This window comes from Lupinus angustifolius, chromosome LG02, assembly GCF_001865875.1.
Source record: "Lupinus angustifolius cultivar Tanjil chromosome LG02, LupAngTanjil_v1.0, whole genome shotgun sequence".
NCBI lineage: Eukaryota > Viridiplantae > Streptophyta > Magnoliopsida > Fabales > Fabaceae > Lupinus > Lupinus angustifolius.
Window position 1 is genome coordinate 2,399,680 of NC_032010.1, and position 15,155 is coordinate 2,414,834.

Here is a 15,155-nt window from a genome sequence, read left to right on the forward strand (position 1 = left end):
AAAAAGTGGTCAGTATGACCGGTACAATTCAATTGAAAATCGGCCGTATGACCAATTTTGACCAGTTTTGGCCAGTATAATTACATGACCGATATAATTATTGTATTATACTGGTATTGAGACCAGTTGGTTCAACGAACCAACACAACAGATTTTTTTATATGACTGGTTTATTACTTACATTATTATTTTTTTTGGTATAACAACTTCCATTATTAAAGTATACTCAAATAAGAAGTTAGCGTGCTCCAAATTATACTTCATATATACTAAAAGAAGTACTCCAATTTTTTTATGCTCTAACCTTTTTTGAAGGAGAGATAGCATATTAAAGAATATGAATTCTTGTAACTTTAATTTAACATATTTTTCCACATATAAAATAGTAATAATTACAATATACAAAAAGATTTATATCAATGTGTCATTACTCATTATTAGTTCATAATAGTCTTCAACCTAACCTACATAACAAATGTAAAAACAGGAAGCAGATAAAACATAGTTCTAAGAAACTATTGCTACATTTGTTTCGCTTGAAGTTGGCACATGCAAAAACATGTGAAACATCAATGTTTGTTTTCTATTGCTTTGAGTAAGTCTCAGATTTATATAAAGCTTATGCATAATAATTCAAGCTTGATTTCTTCTTAGCTAAAGTCCTCGTGGTTTACCTGCATTTGGACAAAACACAGATGATTTTTCCAACATAAGCAGACAGATTTATATTATACTACTACTAACTAGGTTCTAAGTTTTGGCATTGAATTGAAACATAAAATCACAACTGAAAAATGGAAACATTTTGGTTCTTTCTTAACTGCTCAAACAACTATCATGGCCAGCTATAAACTCGGACAATGGTGCTTAGAATATAAGCAGCCATGTAAGCAAAAAAGATCTACATATAAACCCTTAATTTCATGCTAGAGTAAGCATATGATGGGTGTGGGAACTCTATTTGAAGATGCCAAACCTGCAGAATTGTGGTTCTTACTTCTTCAGTTGGGTGTGGGAACTCAATTTTCCGATCCAATCGACCAGAACGCATAAGGGCAGGATCAAGAATGTCTGCTCGATTTGTTGCTGCAATCACCTGCAAAGTACAAGCGTAAATGAAAATGGCATTTGAATCACCTATATCATAAGTTAACAAAAGTCTTTGGTTGTTGAGAAGAAATTAAGAAGAAAGAAATAGGTGAGAAAGAGGATGGAGAGAAAGAAAGAGGTAAGAAAATTAGTGGAATTGTGGGTTGTTTGGTACAAGAGAAAAAGAAAAGAAAGAGAAGATAGAGAGATTATGACCACCTATATAAAAGACAATCATACCCTTATTCACATTAATAATATTTTTCAATCTAAATTAAAATTAAATGCTAGTTAATTTTTTAAGAAATATAATGTTAATACTAAATATATAATTTGATATAGATGATTAAATATATAGATTTAATTAAAGTGTCTAAAAGTAGTATATAGATTTAATTTGATATAGATGATTAAATGTTAATACTATATTTTTAGGTACATGGCGACTCAACTTTGTGGAAGGAGTTGTGTTTGGGGATAAATAGTGAATACAATAATAGTTAGTTGTTTGTATAATAAAAAGGAGTGAAAGAAAAATGATAAATACAATGTGAGCTTTTATTTTATATATATATATATATATATATATATATATATATAATTTTACCCCTGTAAATAGTTATATACCAACTTTATTTTCTAAAAAAATATTTGGTTTTAAAATGCGTAAATAAATTAGTATTTATTTAAGCTTTTTGAAAGTAAATATTAATTATACTTTTAAAATATTATAAAAATATCAAACAAAAGTGTTACATGAAGGGTTATATGAGTATTTAATGACTAAAAATTCATAATAATAATGTATTTTATATATGTATGCGATAGTGTAAAGTTGGTGGGGGCAATTTAGTCATTTAGACATTTTTACACTCTCAATTCACTTTCTTCTCATCTTTGAAGAGACCAAAATTTGGTATGGGACCCATCATTTTTCTTTCTCTCCACTCATTTTCCTTCCCCAACCAAAGGAGAGAAACTTGCAATCTCCCATCTCTTTCTCTCTTCTCTTTTTCTCTCCTCTCATACTCACCTCAACCAAATGAAGCAAAATTTAGTGCCCACTTCTAAGTTATGAGTTAAGTAATTGCAATTTGAGTTGTGACACTTCAAAATATATTATAATTTTTTAATGTGATCTATCCCCAAAGATGACTTTTAACAAGATATATTCTATATGCTTAACCCAAAGGCAACATTTTTAAAGCTAAAGATAAGAATATAAGACGAGAAGCTCTAACGATATCATCGGAGGTCATAGATCGAAGTTGATCATCTTCAAAGTTGGTATCTTGTACCATAGCTGTAGCCATATTTTCTCTCAAATCAACTCACTACACTAATTTATACTTAGAATGTTCAACAATGTAGAAAATGCATTTAATATGTTTTGAAATTTTTCCTCATATTCATGTATTTTGCCAAAACTTTAGTTTACATTGAACCATTTTCGAGTCTTGCGATGGAAAAAATGTTCACTAAAAGAGTTAGCCCACGTACTTGTGGATGTTCCCGCCTCGGATAGGACTGTGTAAAACAAAAAAACATTAAACCATTTTACAGTGGTGATGAAGTTTCTCACCTATTAGAGTTTTGAAGAGTTTATAAAGTACTTATGTGTAAACAACTTCGTTATGTTCCTCTATGATCTAAACATTCGTGTCGTAGTGTTTACCATCAATTCCATTGTCGTCCAGCGGTTAGGATATCTGGCTTTCACCCAGGAGACCCGGGTTCGATTCCCGGCAATGGAAACTTTTTTAATATTATAATATTCTTTTTCTACTCCTTTATCCTTACAGGAATATTGAAGTGTTTAGTTTGGTTAATCTTTTAACAACTATGACAAATTACAATATCCTTAAAGGAATATTTTTTTTATGTATTTCTCATGATCGATTCTATAATGTGTTGAACTCTTTGGTTTATTTGAATTGTTTGTTCTTCCGTTTTCTTTGGCAGTAAAAACATTATTAAAATGATTTTGTTATTTCATTAAAGTGACGAAAGAAAGCATTATGTGATAGATAAAATCAAAATAATCTTGTTATTATTTCATTAAAGTTATCGAATTTCTAACGTTAGAAAGTCTTGTAATTGTGAAAACTATATGGAAAATATTTACGTGAGTCTTTAAATTATTACATAATTCTTTTCAACCAAATAAATGAGAAACTCATCTAGTATTCAGAATGATTTTGCCCTAAAACTCAATGATTCACAAGTCCACAACCATAAACTTAACATATATATTGCCCTTACCTACTCTATTGATAAAAATAAATGTCTAAATATGAAATTGGATAAGCTCAAATATAATTAGACTCATTTGTTTAACATATAGGATGATTCATCTAAGCCAATCAAAATGAGACCAATAATTAAATTTACCTAACTATTGCTTTTGTTTGTGGCTTCACATTTTTTATATAAAAAAATAGAATCATAATTGCAATATTTTAGGTAGCAATTGGAATGAGATGGAATCCATAACAACCACCAAACCACTTATTATACAAAAAGGTGGGGAATTAATTACATATAAATAACTATTCGTGCCTGCAACCTCAAATAATTTATGCATTAACTTTTTCTAACTTTATCTTTTATGTTTTTATTATCATGTGTCCTAAGGAAGGAATAACATTGTAATCAAATTCTGTTTTTTATTCTCACATTACCATATTTATAGTTATTTTTGTCTTATCCTATCACTAACATAGCATCTAAAATAAAGCATCACTTTTTACACTTTGTATGGTATGATAGGTGAAATAAGTAAGTTAGATTTAACAATTTTCCTAGAATGCCATTGATTTCAATCACTATTCACTATTACATGTTATGTTTGTATTAAAAACAATATTTCTCTCAACAATTTTCTTCTATCATTTTTTTGTATCTTCTATGTTATTATTTCCACCCTCAACCAAATCAAATCTCATTGTTTATTTATTTATTTTAGTCTCATAATATGCTCTTGACTTGATGGGGAATTGGAGATAAGAGACAACCTTTTGTCTATATCAAATATCTAGACTATATTTTATAATAATTTTTTCAGATAAACTAAAGTTTAGGCTAATTAAATCTACATGATTCATCTAAGGCCTAACTCTTGGGATAATAAGTGTTTACAAAAGTCCTAATTAAATCCTTACATCAACAATAAAATTCAAATTTAAGCGACTTTTTTAAATATATTTAAGAAAAATTGCAATACATATTACACGTATTTAGTATATCATTTATCATTTATTTATAATTACGTGCGCAAATTATTATTCTCTTTAAGAAATTCAAACATTTGTTTTCACTTGAATCAAAACATTGATAATCAACTACCAAATTGTTATTATAATGATGTTAGACTTTACTAGATTCATATGATTATTAAAATGTCAAAATTCTTAAGAACGACACTTGTTAAAAAGAACAATCATAGAGATAGGTCATTTATCGAAAAGTTTGAGAATATACTATTTGTAGTATAAAAACATTGTACATGGTAACAATAGTAATACTTTAATTATATTATTTTAAAGAAAGCATTTGAAGGTTTTGGTAAGCGCGTAAAGCAGCAAAGGCTGAATGAATGCGAAAACTATTTGAAATTTCAATGTGGTGGATTTGACAGCAAGAAACGCCAAAAATAATAATAAAAATAAAAAAATTGAAAAGGATAAATAAAATAAAAAAGAAAAGAGATGAATAAATGAATAGATGATGAGTCGCAGACATTGAATTATTCATAGACAGCCTAGCACAAAGCTGGCAACAATTACTCTTTTTTTAATCACAAATCAATTTCTCTACCATATATTCCAACTAATAAATTCATCATTTTCATACAGAGAAATACACGTGTACAAATATATATATATATATATATATATAAAGAACTATTAAAAATTTAAATTTAAATTTAGTCTTAAATCATAATACAAAAAAAAAAACATAAATCTAAAGTGACTTAATTTATATAAAATCCTATTTTGGCAAATCAAACACACATTTATTATCTTTGATTATACTTCTAAAAGATTCACATATCATTTGTTTATGATTATTACTAAACTATAGGTTGAACAATACCCTTTCTATTTTGATAACATTGTATTAATGATATCGGACTAAAAATGTATATATTTTCAAATATACATGAAGTGATTATCTCTAATAATCAAGTTAAAAAAAGTGCATATATTTGTTTTTATTTGAAGATAAACAAACTTTTCCACACTTTTCCTCTGCAATCAGGTTAAAAAAAACAAATAATAAAAATAAAATAATAAATAATACTGTATATATCACAGTATATTACAACACCAACCCATAAATCAATTATACAAATTGAACAAAATCAAACCCAATTTTCAAACTATTTCTTGAACAAAAAAAAATTAAATTTTTTTTTTAACTTCTGCACCTTGTAATGGCACTGCATCCACGGCGGTAAGGGTTGGCCTGAGCACCGGTTCGGCAATTATAGTATGAAGCACCACGGCGAGAACATGGTACAGTGTTCCTCTGAAGCGCACCATAGCTGATATAACTAGTTGTTGCTAATATACGCCGGTTGATTTCTGAATCCAAATCAAACTCTTGTTCTTCATATTCCATACACTCTGCTATGGAACCTTTGCATTGAGGTTTTGTGTTAACCCATTCGAAGTGGTGGGTCCCTTCTATTCCTGCATCAACTTTCATGAACAAAAAAAGTGTTGTAGCACAAATCAGAAGGAAAACATAGGAATAGAAACTTGCCATTGATGATGTTTTTTTTGTTTGAAATGAAAATGAATGTTTTTTGTTTGTGAAAAAGTGTTTTGGTTTTTTGGTTTTAGAAATGATGGTGTTGATGCAAATAATGAGTTTTAAAGCTCTTTGTCTTAAACAATGACACTGGAGTAGCTTTTATTTACATATGTGCCACTCTTACAACGCGTACTCGTGTTTCGTTGGAATCCACTTGCTTCATTATACTATTATTAATATCATAATAAATTAATAATAATGGAAGACAAAATTATATATACATATCAGTTTTTATACCCACCCTCTATCATTTATATTCAATTGTTGTTGAATCTTTAAAAAAATAATCAAAATTAATAGTATAGTGATTGTGCATAAATATTTACATTGATAATACATAAATATTAAGCTTATCATTAAATAGGTCTCACTACTAATATCACAATATAATTGTTTAACTATAATATATAAATATATATATATATAATAATAGTAAAATTAATGTTGTAAAACTGACAAAGATCATGGTGAATACTTTTATTTATATCATTACTAAAATAAAATGTGTGTGACTTGTTGGTAGACCATATTCTAGAAATATAAACAATTGTAATGATTGGTTGTTTGCCACTCCATAATAACATTTTGCTAGAAATAGGTCATTTTTTGTAATTTTAAACAATAATCAAACAATATGACCAATACGATTTAAATAAAATTTGTCTGGTAAGATCAATATAAATATAATTATATGACTCATATAATTATTATATCATACTAATAAGATGTCCAATTTTATGATCGCATATAATCCTTTTTTTATTATGATGTTTCATCTTATTTTTTCGTTTTTAAATATTAATGAAATCATTACAGATTTATACATATAATATTTAGCAAATCTCATAGTATTATTATTTTTTGATAGAGTAAATAAAGTCTAACAATGCAACTTGTTAAACATAATTTAAATTAACTTCATTTTTAAAATATATTGCATATATACACAATTAGGTGTGTTGTAAAAACATGATTTGAATGAATTTGATTTTATAAAATATATATATATATATATGTGTGTGTGTGTTTGGGAACTCTTCTATTAAAAGTAAGTTGATAGAAATCTTTTCTATTAAACCCAAAAACTACGTGCCTTTTCTTATAATTGTGGTTGATAAACTAAAACCAAACATGTTAGATTTGCCTAAGAATCACGTATAATTTACTAACAAGTTGGTGTCAATAGAGTTGATAAAAAGCATTAAAGAATACTATAAAAAAGAAAAGAAAAATATACCTTTGGGTGTTGAGTTTTCGCTTGCATCTACATTACCATAAAAATAAGAGAAATATATATATATATATATATATATATATATTTATTTATTTATTGAAGGTGTAAATTTTTTTATAGTGTCATTGCATTATATATTATTTATTTTCAATTATTATTGTTGGTGCATAAATCTTTACATTGTCAGTGCATATATATTTTACTCTAAAAATAACACGACCGTATCTAAATTAAGAAAAAATGTATGCACTGACAATGTATAAGTTTTATATACTATCTTTATATCATCTGTTATTCACATTTAATTAATATACTATTAAAAATAATACAAATAAATGATGAATAATATACTACCTATATAAATATTTTACATTGACTAATATACACTCCTCCAAATTTCAGAATGAAAACTTGACCAAAAACATAAGGAAAAGTGTTTACTATGATAAACAAAAAGAAGCATGTTGTACTTGAACTTGGCATGTTTAACATTAATGGAAAATACCTTATTTGATTAAAGAGATAACAAAGGAAGAAGTGTGAGGAAGGGAAAGAATAGACGTGTGAAGCATTACTAAGTATTTTTTTTTGGTATTTTTTGGTTGATTATTAGGAATGTATTGACTTTTTTTTTTTGATTTGGGACATTCATAAAATAGTAAAAGGTTCTTTATTCTGCCGAAGGAGTTGTCCAAGTTGACAATGTCTTCTATAATTAGTTTTCAATTTACACTACACAACATATATATATAAAACACCTATTTCTAATTCAATACAGTTTTGTTGAATGTGATGTATGTTTTAGTTTAATCCTCTCCCACTACTTTCATATGTCATTATAAAACATCCTCATTTTCATCACATGACATTAAAAATGTTTATCTTAAATAAAAATATCAACAAGGCAAGGTTATTAGTTATTACCTTTAAAAAAGCAAGGTTATTCCTTATGGAAAATGATTCCTTTACTATGAATATAAAGTGTAAAAAGAAATGAATAACATCCTATTTTGAAAAGGAAATTATGAAGTAGTTATTCTTTTAGAGTGAATTTTAACTTTGGTCTTTATAAAATTTTTGCTTTTACTAAATCAATATCAAAACCATAAAAATTTAAACTAGTACATAAAAATCGCAAATGCAAGTTAAGATAATCTTTGCTATGTATTATAAAAATATTAAAAATAATTAATTTAACCTACAATTGATTTTTTGGAATCATTGAATTTTAAATTTTTCTAGAAACAAAAATGAAACACAAACAAAATTTGAGAGACGAAAATAGATATTTATGTTTGTGTATCCAAAGATTTACATGTATGTATAGTGTAAGGATGGTTAAAAAGTAGTTTTGATGTGGAGTTTGAGTTGGGTATAGGTTTCATACTAGAGATTATATTGCATGCATTGTTCTTATTCTTTGCCAATATGCCATCACATCCAATTCACAACTCAACCACCATTAATCGGTCATTGAATGGAAAATATGAACCTTAATTTAGTTGGAAGGTCAAATCTATGATTTTCTAGAATTTCTATAAACAGTTGAAGAGTTCAATTGTTAAGTTGATATTTAGATAAAGAGTATATATAATAATATAACAGCTTTACCTACTTCCATGGAAATTAATATTTTTATGTTTTTTCCTTTCATATCACTATGCCAAAGAGAGATACATAGTAGAAATGAAAGAAGTAAATCAAGTAATGTTGGCCATAAGAATGATGCTTAAGCCAACATGTTACAAAACGAACCTAGATTTACCCATAAGAACTAATAAATACTAATAACTTTTATTGTGCCATTTTTAATTCTAACATAAATAAAATAATAGAGAAGGGAAGTCATTATTAACACTCAAATTCTTTTTCACTTTTCGTTAACCAAATATAACTTTGTAAAATAAAAACAAAAAAATGTCTGGTTAGTACGGAATATAAATAGATAATTAGTTCGAATTACAAATAACAAAGTCCAAATATTTGGAGTTGCTAAGTGAAGGTAATAAATAAAAGCAATAACACAATGGATCTTACAAAAGCAATAACATCAAATAAAACCACTCTAGGATAGTTCTAAACTTCAATATTTGTGAACCCCCACTCCTCTTCTAATCTGGAGCAATTCATTCACAATCCAAAAAGCCCAAAATTTCTTGTATTTGGATTTTGGAGGATATGGTATAATGTGGAATATGGTGCCTTTTTTTTGGGGTCAAAGTTGATGGTAAGGTACATAGCCTAATAAACCCACAAGGTTATTCACAACATTGTCGCATCTCATTAAAAGGCTTATCATCTGCTGTGATATATCAGCTGTGGTTGAAGTAGTAGCTTTTGTGGTTATGAAATTGGGAATATTTCTGGATGGCATTGCCAATTCAGAATTATGCAAATTATGTTGTGGGGTTTTACCAAATTGGGCAGTAGCAAGGGGTGTAGGTGTAGGCAATAATGGTGGTAGAGAACTGACTATATGAACAACATTCTTACTATTAAAATCCATTGCATTAGAAGGTGCACCACCATCAGCAAAACTACCATTGAAGTTGTTTCTATTACCCAATATTAATGGCTCCCCCTTACTACTACTTTCTTCCTCACCTAACATGAATTTTACACGTGGGTTTCCTTTACTACTACCTCCATTACTGTTTGCTTGACCTGACTCGTCACCGGTAGATTTCTTCAGGCAGGACTTGAGCTGGACCATTGACTGTGGAAGAGGTTGTCGTGATGGTACTGATGTCGGGCGATGAACTGCTGCAGGATCCTTGAGCCGAGGTGTTTCATTGGCAGCACTGTTGTCTCTCCTAGCCATGGCAGCTTCGGAGACTTCAGGTGCAGAATCCCCAAATTCACGGAGGAAGTACCTCACACTTGTATTGCCAAATAAGGATGGGTTTGCTACAGAATATTTATATGCAGCTAGTGCATCAGCCCTATACAAGAAAACAACGCGACACGTAGAGGTCTTCCAGAATACACGGAAACCAGATTGATCCATTGGGCCAAAGCGAGCAAATCTTGCCTTCAGCTCTGCTAATGATGGAAGTGATGTTTGGGGAGGAAACTTGATCACCAGTGTGGTGAGCTCAACTACCTTAGCTGGACGCTGCACTTTCCTATCTGAATCAGGTTTCACTAACTTGGGTGGAGCCTGGGACATGGATTCTTTTCCCTCTCCTCGCTGGGCTTCAGAAGTCTTCTGACCGGCTGCTGCCTTCTCTGCAGCAAGTGCCTTTAAATCCCTGATTTTTTTCATCCTCTTTGCAGCAATTTCTTCTTGACGATCAGAGGGAGCCCTTTTCCGTCCAGCTTTTGTAGGATCATCAGGTCGAACAATGTGTTTAACAGGTTTTACAACTGGTGAAGCTCTGACATTATCATCAGGACTGCCCGATGCCTTGACACTCAAAGTAGATTTAGCACCACGAGCTTCAGGATCTTCATTCTCTGTTGGTGGCAATAAAGACAAGCTTTTTTGGTAAACAAGAGATCTGAACCGCAAAAAGAACTTTCGAACAACTGCAGGGGCCTTCCTTTTAACACCATGAAAAGGATCCAAAGCAAGAGCTTGCAAATCATCCAAAAGTTGTGCTAATTCAAAATTAACACCCCCTGTGGTATCCATGTGTGACAAATTTCGGGCACTAACATCTCCTTGCAATTGTTCTGCTCGAAAATCCTCTCTAGGAGCCAAACCAGTTGACACAGATTTTCCAGAAAGGTATTTTCCAGAAGCAGAACGCTTCTCCATTTGGCCCAAGGTAGGTTGTAAATTTAAATCCTTTTTCTTTTTCTTCTTTCTCTCCCCAATAGCAGAAGTCGCAGAGTTCAAGTCATCCGCAGGTCGCTTATGACCTTTAATATTCTTCACTGAACTAATTTCATGATGCTTTGCTTCAACTGCTGCACTGTATATATTATTTTCACTCTCAACTTGATGCATGTCATTTCCTCCATCAGCAATAGTCAGAAGGTCCTGCTCCATCGGTTTAAAATCTGGTCCTGAATGTTTTGCATTCTGATCAACTGGATTTAGCAATGTCACCTCCCCAGACAGATCGGACCTACCTGAGGTTTTTCTTGAAACATCATCCTGTTCTAAGTTATGGTCAATTTCTTCAGGAGATTCCTCCCTCTTTTCAAGATGGGGCTTTACATCTGAGGAAATGGCGTTGGATGCAAGACCACTGCCATCTGGTTGAGTCTCATCTATTAAAGCTGCTTTGGCATCTGAAGTTGAAGTAGCACCATCATGGCTAATAAACCCTTCATGCTTTTCTAAATTATGAGGCACAGCTGGAGCACTACTCTGAAGTACATAACGCCCAGTTGCATCAGGTGTTTCCTCCCTGTATGTAATCTGGAAAGAGTTGCTTGGATCATCTCGCCGCTTAAAAAGATATCTATCTTTTTTCATACTGTCCTTAACTTTAACAGATTTAGTACCACTCTTCCCACCACCCATCACCATTGGACCACTCAAAGGAGCTGGGGAACAGAACAAAAAACCATTAAATTGACATTATCCTTATATAAGTGAGTAGATAAATTATAACTAACAAGAGCTTCCAATATAAAGTGATGTTTTAATCTAATAAAATGCAAACAGCCCAGTTACACTAATGTTATATATGAAGCTTTACCTTTCATGTAAACTTTGGAAAGATACAGAGAAGTTAACGATATTAACAAGGCAGTGTGAGCTAATAACATTTGCATCAAAGCAAGTAAGAACAATAATAACCACCAAGACTAACTCCACTGTGTGGGGTTCCCTAAATGGATCAATTGATGACATGGGCTCTGTAAAAACCACCGTTTCAACAAAACCTTTTAGAACAAGGTATTGTACAATGGTTTTATTGAAAAGGTTTTATCAGGTCTTTTTCTCACATGACTATACTAGTATAACCAGGTGACTTTCTGTCATCTTCTCATCAATAGGAGCTACTCTAACTTTCTTCCAAATACATTCATTCTAGACTTATCTTTGTGCTGTATGTCCACACACACACTTCGTTTATTGTCCAAACCTTATCTCTTTTATTTATTTATTTATAATTTATACTATTCCAGACCTTATCCATTATGATGATGTCTATCAAGAACCATAAATGATCATATGATTTAGTTACATTGTAAGCTTATAAAAATAATTAGATTAAATAAATTATGCAATGAACGTATCAACTACTGACCATGATAATAGACATCACAGTGACTCAATCATTTATCATAACAAAATGTTGACCTCCAATCTCCACAATATCAAGTATCACAATGACAAAACCAGAACACAATTTACTAAATCAAAGAATGGCTCAACACTGATATCTTCGCATCAGTCAAAGTCTAGCTTAAATATCTAAGGGAACAATGTCTGAATCTTGTACATTACTGATTGCTATAGTCCATAGCCATATACAAAAAACTAGTTATCAATTTCAGTGTCAACAGTGACACAAACAGCTCATAAATGCAGGCAACAAAATACAATACGGTCCTGTGGGAGGACATATGTCTCCACTTTCCTTTCCTGCCATACTGCACACAATTTACTGGAAGAAGTGTAATTTAAATATTAAAAATTGCTCACTGTCCATTAAAACCGTCCCTCATGCAACTTTCCACTTAAAATACAATTATCAAAATCTTCTAGCAGGAATTTCAGAATGACTATATACCTCTGGAAGGCTGCCTCACAGTCTGTTTAACTGTATTATTCTGAGGCCGAGATGACTGCAAACCAAAAGCTTGTGCATAAGTCTCATCACATTGCTCAAACACTGCCTTCCGATACGCAAAAGCCGTAGCCTTATTCTTAATAAACCCAATGCTCCCATCCTCGCCATCACATGGAGCCAATGCCAACCGCTTTGCAAAAGCAAGAGCCTCATTTGGCCTAAAACTATGCCTCGCCTTCCTAATCTCGCTAATGGAATAGAACCCTCCAGGCTCGAAATCAAGCACATCTACAGACAAGTACCCTTTATAGTTCGTCGGGCGAAAATTATCACCAGTCCTACACTTACAAGCCAATCCAAGCCCACTCCTCCGGCTCGCTTCATCAACTGCCTCCTCCACAGCCTTCAAAAATGTTCTCGAATTCGTCTGCTGCGATTTCTCAGCAAAATTCGGATCAAAGTGGATAATTTCGGCCGGTTCAAACCACCCGTAACTACTATCACCGAAGAATGCCACCAAAAAATGTCCTTCCCTCTTAGTTCTACGCACATAGGGTGATGCGAATGCTTCATTGTATATATGCCCAGGCCACCATGGATGAGATTTCACTTTTCCCCAAACCATATCACCAACTTGAAAACCATGACCTAAATCATCAAACTCGGATAACGACGATTTCGATTTGCTATCAGAACCTGAAAACTTCTCAGTTCTATTGTTAAGATCATCGAATCGATCAACGATTAGTGTGTGGTTATTTTGACCTTCAAGTTCAACATTTCCCTCTGTACAAACCCTAACCCTAAAATCTTCGGTTTCTGGTAGAAGTTCAGTTACCGGAGAATCAGGTTTTGAATCGGCGGTTATGGAACGATGATGGAGTTGGGAATCGTTGCTCATCACTGAAGAAAATGAAGAATTTGAGAAACGCGATGAAGAAACAGAGAGAGAGAGTTTAGGGTTTCGAATTGGGGAGAATAAAAGGTGACATTTTTACAAATGAGTTTTTGAAACCCTAATGATTGTAACAACAAAGATGGAACCAGGAAAAAAAAAAGGGAAGAGTGGGAGAAGTTTTATAGTTACTAATTTATATTTGTAATGTAGATGATTATGCAAAATTTAATTTAATTAAAATATGATACATGAATTATTTTGCATGTGAAAATATATAAAAATGATAGACTTTATTTTAGTAATTTAAGTTGTATTAAGAAATTTTTAAAATATAGATAAACAAATTGTATAGTAGTAAAAACGAAACTCAAACAAAACTTCAAACTGAAAGATGTCTCATATTAGGTTTAACCGGTTTTATTAGTTAAACAGTTTAGTCTGATCAGATGATTTTATACATAATTAATATTTTTTATCTATAGATATTGTCGTGCATGTCAACCCGCTTTCCTATCGTTTGTAATGTATAATTTGTATTTTATAAATTCAAATATAATTTTTTACGCTAAATTTACGGTTGAATTTATTGAATTGATCTAATATTCAATTTTTTAAATACACTTTTAAAATAAGAAGATAATAAGGATAAAATAAGAAAATAATATTATATGGTTTTTTGGTAGAAATAAAAAGATATTAATGACAAAATAGGAAAACACAAATTACACCATGATGAATGGTTATTTTGTGTTTTCCCTTTATTAATAGTATAGAAGTATAGATATAATTATATATAAAGATAAAATTTTATATAATTAATAATCATGTATAATTACATTGAAGTAACGTCTCTTTATCTTTTTTGGACCGGAGTCAACCAAATTATTAGAGTAATGTTCCATTTTTTTTTAAAATTTTTAAGTGAATCGTTCGGTTTACTTCCCGGGTTACCGGTTTAATTGAGTTTAACAGAGTCAGATCAAAATTTCTCTGGTTCAAAGCAGTCCAACTCTCACTCAGATAATACATGAACCAAAGTCGTTTTCAAGTCTAGTCAACAGTCAAACCAGTCGGACCGCCCAGTACGGTCCGCTTCTCACAACACTTATAAAAACATTACATCATCAACATCTATTTTTACTTTTAAACCTATGAAGTGTTGAGAAATTAAAAGAGTGAAAAATCATTAATTAAGAATAATACATATTTTTTTCATATATATAATTTAACAAACATGATTCTTATTTGAATCTGAAAACTTATCCCACATTTTTATATTTTACAATAAATATTATCAACAATTAGTTCATGAATTATTTGGACATTAATAAAAGAGAATAATGTATCTCCTTATATAAGGAGATAACTTATCTCATCTAGTCAGTAAAGATGTGACATGTGTGCTATTTTGTTTATTTTTTAA

At 30.8% G+C, this 15,155-nt stretch overlaps 2 protein-coding genes, 1 long non-coding RNA gene and 1 other non-coding gene across 5 annotated transcripts; 1 reads left to right on the top strand and 3 right to left on the bottom strand.

Moving 5' to 3' along the window:
- LOC109328657 lies at positions 506-1,235 on the bottom strand. The gene is made up of 2 exons (XR_002105459.1): positions 977-1,235; positions 506-674 (listed from the first exon to the last, which is right to left on the bottom strand). It is a non-coding gene; the product is annotated as an uncharacterized LOC109328657 (long non-coding RNA).
- TRNAE-UUC lies at positions 2,772-2,843 on the top strand. Its single transcript has one exon. It is a non-coding gene; the product is annotated as a tRNA-Glu (tRNA).
- Positions 5,280-5,935, bottom strand: LOC109332459 (protein RALF-like 33). The gene has a single exon (XM_019567442.1). The coding sequence runs from the start codon at positions 5,857-5,859 to the stop codon at positions 5,506-5,508; it is 354 nt and encodes a 117-aa protein (XP_019422987.1). The 5' UTR covers positions 5,860-5,935; the 3' UTR covers positions 5,280-5,505.
- Positions 9,354-13,880, bottom strand: LOC109332466. 2 transcript variants are annotated; one of them, XM_019567451.1, is made up of 3 exons: positions 12,835-13,880; positions 11,082-11,638; positions 9,354-11,015 (listed from the first exon to the last, which is right to left on the bottom strand). In XM_019567451.1, the coding sequence occupies exons 1-3, from the start codon at positions 13,733-13,735 to the stop codon at positions 9,357-9,359; spliced, it is 3,117 nt and encodes a 1,038-aa protein (XP_019422996.1). In that variant the 5' UTR covers positions 13,736-13,880; the 3' UTR covers positions 9,354-9,356. The 2 variants fall into 2 exon arrangements, with proteins under 2 accessions (XP_019422996.1, XP_019422995.1); XM_019567450.1 differs by having other exon boundaries at positions 9,354-11,638.

What these genes read in the sequence shown, in the direction of transcription:
- LOC109332466 (XM_019567450.1), bottom strand. Translation starts at nt 13,735, where the DNA reads ATGAGCAACGATTCCCAACTCCATCATCGTTCCATAACCGCCGATTCA. An exon ending in TGTGAGGCAGCCTTCCAGAG is followed by an intron (nt 11,639 to 12,834) that starts GTATATAGTCAT and finishes TCTGTTCCCCAG; the next exon opens with CTCCTTTGAGTGGTCCAATG.
- LOC109332459 (XM_019567442.1), bottom strand. Translation starts at nt 5,859, where the DNA reads ATGGCAAGTTTCTATTCCTATGTTTTCCTTCTGATTTGTGCTACAACA.